We start from the raw sequence: 12,409 nt of genomic DNA, 5'->3' as shown, positions 1-12,409 counted from the left end.
ATATTTAAGTGATCCCAAAAGTTCCACCAGAGAACTACTAAAGCTGATAAACAACTTCAGCAAAGTGGCTGGGTATAAAATTAACTCAAATAAATCAGTTGCCTTCCTCTATACAAAAGAGAAACAAGCCGAGAAAGAAATTAGGGAAACGACACCCTTCATAATAGACCCAAATAATATAAAGTACCTCGGTGTGACTTTAACCAAGCAAGTAAAAGATCTGTACAATAAGAACTTCAAGACACTGAGGAAAGAAATTGAAGAAGACCTCAGAAGATGGAAAGATCTCCCATGCTCATGGATTGGCAGGATTAATATAGTAAAAATGGCCATTTTACCAAAAGCAATCTACAGATTCAATGCAATCCCCATCAAAATACCAATCCAATTCTTCAAAGAGTTAGACAGAACAATTTGCAAATTCATCTGGAATAACAAAAAACCCAGGATAGCTAAAGCTATCCTCAACAATAAAAGGACTTCAGGGGGAATCACTATCCCTGAACTCAAGCAGTATTACAGAGCAATAGTGATAAAAACTGCATGGTATTGGTACAGAGACAGACAGATAGACCAATGGAATAGAATTGAAGACCCAGAAATGAACCCTCACACCTATGGTCACTTGATTTTTGACAAAGGAGCCAAAACCATCAAATGGAAAAAAGATAGCATTTTCAGCAAATGGTGCTGGTTCAACTGGAGGGCAACATGTAGAAGAATGCAGATCGATCCATGCTTATCACCCTGTACAAAGCTTAAGTCCAAGTGGATCAAGGACCTCCACATCAAACCAGACACACTCAAACTAATAGAAGAAAAACTAGGGAAGCATCTGGAACACATGGGCACTGGAAAAAATTTCCTGAACAAAACACCAATGGCTTATGCTCTAAGATCAAGAATCGACAAATGGGATCTCATAAAACTGCAAAGCTTCTGTAAGGCAAAGGACACTGTGGTTAGGACAAAACGGCAACCAACAGATTGGGAAAAGATCTTTACCAATCCTACAACAGATAGAGGCCTTATATCCAAAATATATAAAGAACTCAAGAAGTTAGACCGCAGGGAAACAAATAACCCTATTAAAAAATGGGGTTCAGAGCTAAACAAAGAATTCACAGCTGAGGAATGCCGAATGGCTGAGAAACACCTAAAGAAATGTTCAACATCTTTAGTCATAAGGGAAATGCAAATCAAAACAACCCTGAGATTTCACCTCACACCAGTGCGATTGGCTAAGATCAAAAACTCAGGTGACAGCAGATGCTGGCGAGGATGTGGAGAAAGAGGAACACTCCTCCATTGTTGGTGGGATTGCAGACTGGTAAAACCATTCTGGAAATCAGTCTGGAGGTTCCTCAGAAAATTGGACATTGAACTGCCTGAGGATCCAGCTATACCTCTCTTGGGCATATACCCAAAAGATGCCTCAACATATAAAAGAGACACGTGCTCCACTATGTTCATCGCAGCCTTATTTATAATAGCCAGAAAATGGAAAGAACCCAGATGCCCTTCAACAGAGGAATGGATACAGAAAATGTGGTACATCTACACAATGGAATATTACTCAGCTATCAAAAACAACGAGTTTATGAAATTCGTAGGCAAATGGTTGGAACTGGAAAATATCATCCTGAGTGAGCTAACCCAATCACAGAAAGACATACATGGTATGCACTCATTGATAAGTGGCTATTAGCCCAAATGCTTGAATTACCCTAGATCCCTAGAACAAACGAAACTCAAGACGGATGATCAAAATGTGAATGCTTCACTCCTTCTTTAAATGAGGAAAAAGAATACCCTTGGCAGGGAAGGGAGAGGCAAAGATTAAAACAGAGACTGAAGGAACACCCATTCAGAGCCTGCCCCACATGTGGCCCATACATATACAGCCACCCAATTAGACAAGATGGATGAAGCAAAGAAGTGCAGACCGACAGGAGCCGGATGTAGATCGCTCCTGAGAGACACAGCCAGAATACAGCAAATATAGAGGCGAATGCCAGCAGCAAACCACTGAACTGAGAATAGGTCCCCTATTGAAGGAATCAGAGAAAGAACTGGAAGAGCTTGAAGGGACTCGAGACCCCAAAAGTACAACAATGCCAAGCAACCAGAGCTTCCAGGGACTAAGCCACTACCTAAAGACTATACATGGACTGACCCTGGACTCTGACCCCATAGGTAGCAATGAATATCCTAGTAAGAGCACCAGTGGAAGGGGAAGCCCTGGGTCCTGCTAAGACTGAACCCCCAGTGAACTAGTCTATGGGGGGAGGGCGGCAATGGGGGGAGGGTTGGGAGGGGAACACCCATAAGGAAGGGGAGGGGGGAGGGGGATGTTTGCCCGGAAACCGGGAAAGGGAATAACACTCGAAATGTATATAAGAAATACTCAAGTTAATAAAAAAAAAAAAAAAAAAAAAACATCAAATCATGAAATTTGGAGGTGAATGATGCATAGAACTAGAACAGATCATCCTGAGTGAGGTATCCCTGACCCAAAAGGACCTGCATGATGTGCACTCACTGAGAAGTGGACATTAGTCATAAAGTAAAGGAAAACCAGGCTCCACTCCACAAACACAAAGAAGCCAAATTACAAAGAATGCACAAGGAAGGATGGATGGATGGATCTTTCTCAGAACAGAAATTAAATAGAATTGGAGGATGATAGAGGGGGGCAACTGGATGGGAAAGGGTGAAGAGGGGCATATGGATGGTAATCAGATGTGGGGTTAGGGGAGAAGGCTGGGAATGAGAATGGAAATCAGTAGGACAAGTTCTTGGCACTAGCCAGAGATTTCAGACAGGGAAAGCTACCAGGAGTCTATGAGGGTGACCCTAGTTGAGGATCCTAGCAGCTGGAACTATGGAAACAGAAGTGGTCACATTCTGTAGACGAGTACGACTTCCAACAAAGGAATGGGAACAACTCATCCACAGAAACTTCAACTCGAAATTTCTCCTACCTACAAAATGCACAGGGATAAAGAAGGAAGAGAGACTGAGGAAATGACCATCCAATGACTGGCCCAACTTGAGACCCACCCCGAGGGAGAGAGTCAACTTCTGACACTATTCATGATGCTCTGCTATGCTTGCACACAGGAGCCTAGCATAACTGTCTCTTAAATGGCTTCATCCAGCAACTGATAGAAACAAATTCTGAGATCCACAGCCAAACATTAGATGAAATTCAGGAGTCTTGTAGAGGAGTCGGGGGTACAATTGCTGGAGCCAGGGAGTCAAGAAGACACAAGAAAACAGAGTCAACTTGGGCACATGGGGTTCACAGAGACTGAACCATTGACCAAAGAGCATGCAGAGGCTGGACCTAGTTCCCTACACATTTGTATAAGATATGCAAGCTTGGTCTTGATGTGGGTCTCCTAAATTGGAATAGGGACTGACTCTGTTGCCTGCCTTTAGATCCCTTTCCCCTAGCTGACTGCCTTTTTTGGTCTCAGTGAAAGAGGATGTGCTTAGTCCTGCTGGAACTGGATGTCCCAGGGCAAGGTGGTAACCAAGGAGGATTTCCCTTTCTCTGAGAAGGGGAAGGCGTTTAGAGAGGGAGGATCTGTAAGGGTGTGGAAGGAGAGGAGAGAGGGGGCTGTGATCAGGATGTAAAGTGAATTCATCAATTGATTGATTGATTGATTTAAAAAGAGGGGCAACTTGCCATTGCTACTGAGAAAGAACTCTCATCCCTCAATCAGCTTAGCTTCTGTTCAGACAGGGGTTGCGCTGACCTATCCTACTAGAATGTGAGGCTTTTCTCTCTTATACCCTTTCTGATTCATTTTGGTCAGAAAGGTACTAGCATGGGCGACATTGACAGAGAACATTTAGAATCTCTACCCTGAAAGGTCCAGCAATACAATCATGAGACAATAAAATAGAGTTATCAGAATGAAAAGAAAATCCATGCAGAACTTAGCATGAACACACATCATCAATACTGGAAATGCCTCAGGACACACAGCAGGAGGGCGAGTTCATGAGCTTCACCCCCAGCTGCAGTCAACCCTCAGCATTCTTGAGACTTTCAGTCCTGCAGGAGTTACTGACCCTCTCAGGAGTCTGAGTGCTCATTCTGCCTGCCATGAGGACTCTCTGCTCTCTGCTGCTGATATGCTGCCTCCTTTTCTCCTATGACACTCCAGGTAAGCCTGAGGGGCTGCAGCCCCTGCTTAGGACTGGGGACCTTGAGGCAGAAACCTGATCCTGTAGAAGCAATGATCCTGGCACGGATTCTGATGGATGTATTTCTTTACTTACTTATTAACTTTACATCTCATTCTCTGCCGCTTTCCAGCTCACCCCTCCAACAATCCTTCTCCATCCCCTTCTCCTCTGAGTTTGTAGAGCCACTCTGGGTAACCCCAACCCCTGTACTGCAAGTCTGTATGAGGTTAGGTACTTCCTCTTCCACTGACGCCAGACAAGGAAGCCCAAGTTCAAGAACATATCCCACACACAGGCAACAGCTTCTGGAGTACACTCAACTTCAGTTGTTGGAAGCCCACATGAAGACCAAGCTGCATGTCTATGACATATGTACAAGGAAGCCTAAGTATAGCCCATATATGTTCTTTGGTTGGTAGTTCAGTCAGACTCTGAGAGCTGGAAGGGTCCAAGTTACTTGAATCTCTTGGTCTTCCTGTGGACATTCTATCCCCTTCAGGGCCTTCAATCCTTCCTCTTTCACAAGGGTCGCCAAGCTCTATCCGCAGTTTGACTGTGGGTGTCTACATGTGTCTGAGTGAGGTGGTGGGCAGAGTCCATCACAGGACAGCCATGGTAGATTCCTATCTTCAAGGAGAACAAAATATCCCGAATTGTGTCAGGGACCGGTGCTTGTCCATGGGATGGGTCTCAAGTTGGGCCTGTTATTGACTCCCCCAGGCTGTGCTCCATCCACACTCCCTGCATTTCTTTAGACAGGATGAGATGGGGTTGGTATCCCTATGATTACTGCCTGGTCATGGGAGGCAGCCTCCCCGGGCTCCATAGCCCCAATGCTGTCAGTCACAGCTATGGACACCCCAATTGATTCTTTGGTGCCTCCCCTAACCCAGGTCTCTGTCTCTTTCTTGAGGTTCCGTATGCTATCCACCAAGTTATCTCCTGTACTATTGTGTTCAAAGCTATTTCCCATTTTCTCTTCTATGAGATACAGTATTGAGGTCCTTGATCCACATGAACTTGAGTTTCATGCAGGGTAATAAATATGGATAGATTTTCATTCTTCTTTATACAGACATCCAGTTAGACTAGCATCATTTGTTGAAGTTCCCTTCTTTTTTCTATTGAATGGTTTTGTATTCGTTATGAAAAATCAAGTGTCCATAGGTGTGTGGGCTTATTTCTGGTTATTTGATTCAATTCCATTGATCAAAATACCTGTTTCTGTACTAATACCATCCAGTTTTTCTCACTATTGCTCTGAAGTACAGCTTGAGGTCAGGGATGGTGACACCTCCCAAAATTTTTAAAGCTCAAAATTGTTTTGACTCTCCTGGTTTATCATTTTTGCATATGAAGTTGAGAATTGCTCTTTCAAGGTTGATTAAAAGATTGTGTTGGAGTTTTGATAGATAATACATTGAATCTGAGGATTGCTTTTGGTAAGATGGTCATTTTCACTATTTTCATCCTGCTGATTCATGAGCATGGGAAGTCACTCAATATTCTGATATATTCTTCACATTCTTTCTTCAGGAACTTGACATTCTTGTCATACATATCTTTTACTTGCTTGAATAGAGCTACACCAAGATATTTTATATTATCTGTGGCTATTGTAAAGGGTGATGTGAGACCTCTAACATTTTGAAACTTGGCCACATGACTGAGGATTACACCAAGTATTTTCATATTCTAGCAGACTTCAGGAGAAATCACAGATTAAAAATCCTCTGGACAGTGAAAGCAACCCTTCCCATAAAACACATGTGGAAAATAATTCCACATATGCAAATAGTAAATGATTACAAGGTTTAATAATTATGATAATGTAAAATTAAGCAAAGTAATTAAAATACTAATTTCACTAGTATTGCAATGGATATCATGGACTTTGATCAAAATCACTCTTTTATTTGTCCTTTCCCATATAATAATCCAAATGCCCTTTCTTCTTCACACACTAATTTATGCCTCTAGGTTCTATGTAAGAGAGAACACACGATACATGACTCCATGTCTTGCTTATTCTTCTACTCTGAGGCTCAACATTTTCATCCTTACTCTTACAAATTTCTCTCTCTCTCTCTCTCTCTCTCTCTCTCTCTCTCTCCTTCCCTCTTTCTCTCCCTCTCCCTCTCTGTCTCCCAAACCCCCCTCTCTATATATCTATTTCTCTATATCTCTCTCCCTCTCTGTCTGTCTCTCTGTCTGTCTGTCTCTGTCTGTCTCTGTCTCTCTGTCTCTCTCTCTCTCTCTTTCTCTCTCTCTCTCTCTCTCTCTCTGATGTAGTAATAGGTGTATTGGGAAGAAGCTTGAGTCTAAATATCAAACATAAAAGCTACATTCATAATACTGCTGCTCATCCTTGCCAAGTGTGTGATTTCATTACCTGTCCTAAGGTTCACTCCCATGAAAATGTCTTAGAAGAGAAAACTTCCCCCATTAAATTAGATGTTATCTACCTATCTTGTATCAGCAAAACATTCTCAATTATTGGCATTATACATATGACTCTAAATGGTATCTGCTCTCTCCTTGCAGTTGTTGGAGAACTAAAACATCTTGGATTAAAAACAGAGTTTGAGCAGTGCCAGAGAATCAGAGGGTACTGTCTCAATACCTATTGTCGTTTTCCTACCTCCCATGTGGGTAGCTGTTACCCGGAGAAGCGCTACTGTTGCAAGAACATACGATGATTGAAAGGAAGCACATAGGAGTCAAGTGACATATGTGTAACTGATGTTTTAATAAAGGAAACATTTTTAAGCTTACCTACTTCAGACCCTATTGAAACCTATATTTTGGTCTAGCAAGGGTTGAGAAATTGCAAGGCTCATGTCCTGCCTGGGAACAGGAGAGGGGGATTCCAGAAATCCTGCCTAGTTCTGAGTAATGATTTGAGTAATAACAAATGTTATTGGAATTTATTGCCAAAACACATGTGAGTAGTGCAGAAGAACCACAAGACTTGACAATAAATAAGGTTCTCAGTCCCCCTGAAACTTAACAGAAGGTAACTCTTCCATGTTCTCAATGTTAAATAAGGCTCCATTTGTAGATCTGAGGCTTAGAGCCCTAAGGCAGTACATGATGGTTTTATTTTTTTTTCAGGGCTGGGGACCGAACCCAGGGCCTTGGGCTTGCTAGGCAAGTGCTCTACCTCTGAGCTAAATCCCCAATCACATGATGGTTTTATAAGAACAGCATTTATAACAGTAAATTGTCCCACCAAAGCTTTTTTTCCCTGTGGATAATGTCTCAGTGTTTTGATCAGTATTGTTTTGGTCAGCAATGACAACAGCAACAGCAACAACACCAACAGTACACAGACACACACACACACACACACAGACACACACACACACACACACACACACTTTATTTTTGCTTTGTTTTGTTCTTTGTAAAATATATTTTGACTATATACGATACCTTCCCCAAATCCAACTAGATCCCATCCCTAATTATTCCACTAACTTTGCTCTCTTAAAAAATACGATAAAAAAGGGGATGAGAGTGGAGAAATGGCTCACAGGTTAAGAGCAATGTCTGTTCTTCAAGAGGTGCTGAGTTCAATTCCCAGCAGTCACATGACCCAATACCCTGTTCTGGTGTGTCTGAATACAAATAGGATATACACATATAAAATTTTTAAAGTTAAAAAAACAATAGAAACTGTGTTTATACATTCATGCCCAAGACAGAGAGAAGGAGTGAGAGACAGAGAAAGAAAGAACATGGAGTCTATTTTGTGCTAGGCAACTATTACTGAGCATGTGGTCTGCCCTGCATATGGTTGATAATTCCACTGTGGCTCCTATTACCAAAGGATGAAGGCATCCCATTTTTGCACTATTGAACATGAAGATACTGAGCTGGTTCTCAACTACAACACACTACTCTCTGGTGTTCATTGTATGGAAGGCACTATGCCTGCTACCACAGAACAAAAACAGTTATCAGTCTCACTCAGCTGTGAACACACTGCAAGCTACAGCCCTGATCTGCCTGCACAGTATGCCCACTGATAAAATAGGATCACAAATGTTAGGGACCTATCAAACTGCCTTTTTATTGGATTCAAAACCTCCTTCATCATATGTTAGTCATAACTGGTTGTCATAATGTGACCAAGGACGTGAAACTAGATAGATAATCTGCCATAGGGGAACCCTACTATAGTTATTCTTTTAAATTAACATCCTAATAAAATGACACTTATGGATACATTGCTATCTCCACAGATAAGTACACCACTCATGACTCATCAGACACTTTTTGCAATAGACAGTAACTAACACGGAGAATTCAACAATGTGCTGGCTCCCTTTTGTTCTGGTTTGTTACACTGGCCTTCGGTGCACCTGGTCCTCTCCAGTGTGTTACTAAAGGTTGTGCCTTGCCTCCTGTCTCTGGGATCATGGAGGATGACACCTTGATTCCCACCTTCTTCATGTCCCAAACCAATTGATCAAGATGTAAATGAAGAGAGAAGAAACACAAATATCACCTAAAATATATTTTCCCATGCATTCAGAGTTGGTCCAAAACATTTTCCAATGAAAATCCCAGAAGCTCACCCACCTCTCGACCATAGTTTTGGTTTATGTTTTCCTAAAACTATAGGTGTTAGCAAGTGTGGAGTCAGACCTTCTACTCCAGAGAGGAAGATTAGGACACTTACATTGCCCGGGATAATTAAAGTCATAATTAGTAGTGAAAAGCAGGAAAAGAAGCCTTATTTGTTATGGCCATATTAAGAAGGACAACAAATAGATCCATTAACTCTCACTACACTCCAGGGCACCTTTGAGATCCTGATACCGAGGGCACGTTTCAGACAGAAGGTGGGAGACAGAAGATTAGGCCAAGACGTGGTCTCACCATCATTCTATCAGCTCAACATCATCTGGCAAGTTGTAAATCTTTCTCCAGGAGGTAAGGTCCTTCTCTGGTAGCTCTGTGGGCTTCAAATTTCTTCTTCTAGGAGGTGATTCCTAGCACGATTCTAATTTATTTGGGAACCACTGTTTCAATAATCTGATACTTAAAGACTGGGTCACAACATAACATTTTGGGATATATTCACTCATGCCAGGCTTGCTTGTTACATAAGCAGGCAACCAAGAGTAAGAAAATATCGAGGACCAAATGCACATTACCAACATAGCCACATAAATTAAATAAAAACGAGCCATGAAATATATTGTACCCAGTATTATGCAGGTATAGTAGACACAATACTACACAGTATAATATCATGTACGGTAAGAGGTTATCAGTAGCATAAAATCAATCTTAATGTCATCATTGAAAAGTGAATGTTGCTGCCAAATGGCAAAGAGCAGGACAAAATGAGCAGATGTGTGAAAATAGGGTGATGATATACGCAAGAAGGTGAACAGTTAAGAAAATTTCAGAAAAAGGAGAGTTACAAGGGGTCTTGTGACCTCCATTTTCTGGCTCTGGGCTCCCTCTTCAATCCTGAGAAGACTTGTGAGGCTTCCTTCTTTCTGTCATTTAGACTGGGAAATCTCAATGGAGCTCCTTTTGAGTTTGTGGATTCTTTCCCATCGGCTAACATCTACTGTTAAGCTCAATTTAGGATTTCATTTTCAACACTAGAATTATGGTTTTTGTGTAGTGAAAGTTTTGCTATAGCCCACTAAATTAAAAAAAATCTTCTATTTCATGGAGTCTAGTAGATATCCTTTGAGGGATAGTAATTTAACAGCACCCAAAATTAATTTTCCTATCAAAATCTTATCAAATATCTTCAAGGTAGCAACACAATTACATCATAGGAACTACATATCCTGTATATCTGATACTTGCTATTCCCTGACCCACTTCTCCTTTGTCCCACTCTACCCCACCACAGTTGTATTCTGCTTCTATGTATGGGCTGTTTTTCTTCTGAGATTCCACATGGCAGTGAGACTAGAAACTGGTGTTTTTATTTCTACCTCTGGTTTACTTCATTTAGTATAAGTCCTCCAGACCGATCAAGGAAGCTAATGGCAAGATCTTAAAGCTTAATTTGTTCCTTTGCTTAAGGCAATTTCCACTCTATACTTCTCTGCATTTTAAGATTTAAGTATAATTCAAGTAAACACTTTTCTGAGGTGAACGTGCCAAAATTCCCAGCACTTGGGAGACTAAGTATGGTGATCACAAGTTGAAGGCCAGTTTGAGGTGTCAAGTGAGCTCAAAGATAGTTGTGGCCACAAACAGAAGCTGTACATAAAAGGAAAATTATTTCCTGATATCCACTGTACTTTCACTTTTCCTCTACTTGCAAATGCAATTTATAAGCCTCTTTCTTAATTTTCCAGTATGTGAAACATTTTCCAATTCCATTTGTTGAACTGGGAGTCCTCATGACAGGACAATCCAGCCTTAATACATAGGCTCCTGAAGGATACTTTTAGATTCAATGAAGAAAAAAATATACTTGTGTTTGTTCCATTCTGAAGAAAACCATGATCTGACTTGTAAATTTGTGGGCATTAAATACCTGAGCCTAGTCAAGCCACCCTAACACACACACACACACACACACACACACACACACACACACACACACACACACACTGACATGTATGTGCTGCTCTCACTTGAAGGAATCTGAAGTACTGACACAGATGCAGCCTGTGGAAAACCACCTCTATCAAGATGACTGTTTTGGAGATGCCCAATGCATGCTAGAGCTCTTGGTACATCAGCAGATATACTTGAATGCTGAACGGTTATAGAGAAGCCTGGATGTCCCTGGAATATTACAACAATCTTTATCTTAATTGAGCTGAGGTTGTATCATATACTGGCAGAAGAGTTCCTGTTATTCCTTCTCTCTCTAAATTTTGTTTTGTAACAAACTTAGCATCTTTAGATACCTTGCTACATATAATTAAAGGAAAAGTAAATGGCAAATATGTAAGTAGAAATCATTACAATGCAGATGTTTCAACATCTGTTTTGCACACCAATACAAGTGGAGTCCCACACCAATACACCCACGTGGAATCCCAGAAGAGGCATGTGTTCATTACCCCCATCTTCATTGAAGACTAGCTGTCACAGTCCCAAAGGTAATTCCTGCAACCTGGTTACATTTTTGGCTTTGAGTTTCCTTGGCACTATACAAAGACACTAAGGCCATCTATACAGTAGATACATATTTCTCTCTAGAGAAAAATGAGTCAGGAATAAAAGAGAAAGTTTATATAGGTCAGTGCTTACAGAGGCCCGGGAAAGATGCGGTCAGCACTTTCCGTGATCTTATTTGCCTCCTCTAGTGAGTGGTTATGGGAAAGCCCAGGCAAAGGGACTGTAGCTGTGCTTTATCCAGAGCTGACATCCAAATTGTCTGTCCTTCCAGGGACCCCCTGCCCCAGGCTGGGGGCAAGAAATTCCTAGGAAAGCCTAAGAGGTTTATGGTTATTTGTCCTAACACTTCTGAAAGAGACTTCCAGGGGTGATATTAAATCGGTAGTGTGGAACTGCAGGTTCAAATGTGCCAATTTAAGATAGTAAGATAGAGTTAAATTGTCCTTTGTCTCCCCTGTGAGGAAATGTGATCCTGGGTTAAAAAAAAAAACATTGGCAGTTTTACACATACTTGGAAAAAAACTGTTGTTTCCCACAGACTTAGATTTTTCTTAACCTACGTGATTGAGGGTTCTTGAATTCTTCAACCTCCCTTCTAGAGCACCTACCAGAGGTAGCAGAAAAGAAAGGTTGGTAGGAAAAGGGCATTGAGGACCTGTTTAGAAGGAGGACTTTAAGGAAATACTTTTTCTTGTCAGGGTACCAGCAGTCCACTCCAATACTAATCACCAAACACAAATCAATATCAGAGGTACAACCCAGCAGAAACCAGAAGGCTCCGATGATTTGAAAGTGGCCAGAACCACTCAGAATACTATGAGAAGTTCTTTTGTGCACCTCTTCCTAATAAGTGAAGACCAGCAAAGAGCAGTGAGGTGTTGCAATGCAAGAGCATTTCCTCACTGTAGGGCTCCATTTATCGACTTTCTCAACACCAGGCACCATCTCTAGACTCTGTTTTCACCAAAATATCAAATGGCCTCTCACAAGGCAGGTTCCAGAAAAATGACATATGACACAACTGAGTTTCTCAGTAAACCAGAGATTTCCACTTCATATCCCTCTTCTTTTTTTATTGTCTTTTTCTCTAACATTA

At 41.4% G+C, this 12,409-nt stretch overlaps 2 protein-coding genes across 1 annotated transcript; one reads left to right on the top strand and one right to left on the bottom strand.

Moving 5' to 3' along the window:
* Positions 1-12,409, bottom strand: part of Erich1 (glutamate-rich 1) — a gene marked incomplete at its 5' end in the record, with an annotated part of 52,793,804 nt that overhangs the window by 5,373,459 nt on the left and 47,407,936 nt on the right.
* Positions 4,070-6,978, top strand: Defb9 (defensin beta 9). Its single transcript, NM_001037509.2, has 2 exons — positions 4,070-4,178; positions 6,745-6,978. The coding sequence occupies exons 1-2, from the start codon at positions 4,118-4,120 to the stop codon at positions 6,897-6,899; spliced, it is 216 nt and encodes a 71-aa protein (NP_001032598.1). The 5' UTR covers positions 4,070-4,117; the 3' UTR covers positions 6,900-6,978.

The sequence above is a fragment of the Rattus norvegicus genome, chromosome 16 (assembly GCF_021556685.1).
Source record: "Rattus norvegicus strain SHRSP/BbbUtx chromosome 16, alternate assembly SHRSP_T2T, whole genome shotgun sequence".
NCBI lineage: Eukaryota > Metazoa > Chordata > Mammalia > Rodentia > Muridae > Rattus > Rattus norvegicus.
Note: the sequence above shows the minus strand (reverse complement) of the source record. Positions and strands in the feature narration are given on the sequence as shown.

Coding starts and splice junctions, on each gene's coding strand:
- Defb9 (NM_001037509.2), top strand. CDS start 4,118: ATGAGGACTCTCTGCTCTCTGCTGCTGATATGCTGCCTCCTTTTCTCC. Junction 4,179..6,744: donor TTTCTCCTATGACACTCCAG/GTAAGCCTGAGG, acceptor CTCTCCTTGCAG/TTGTTGGAGAACTAAAACAT.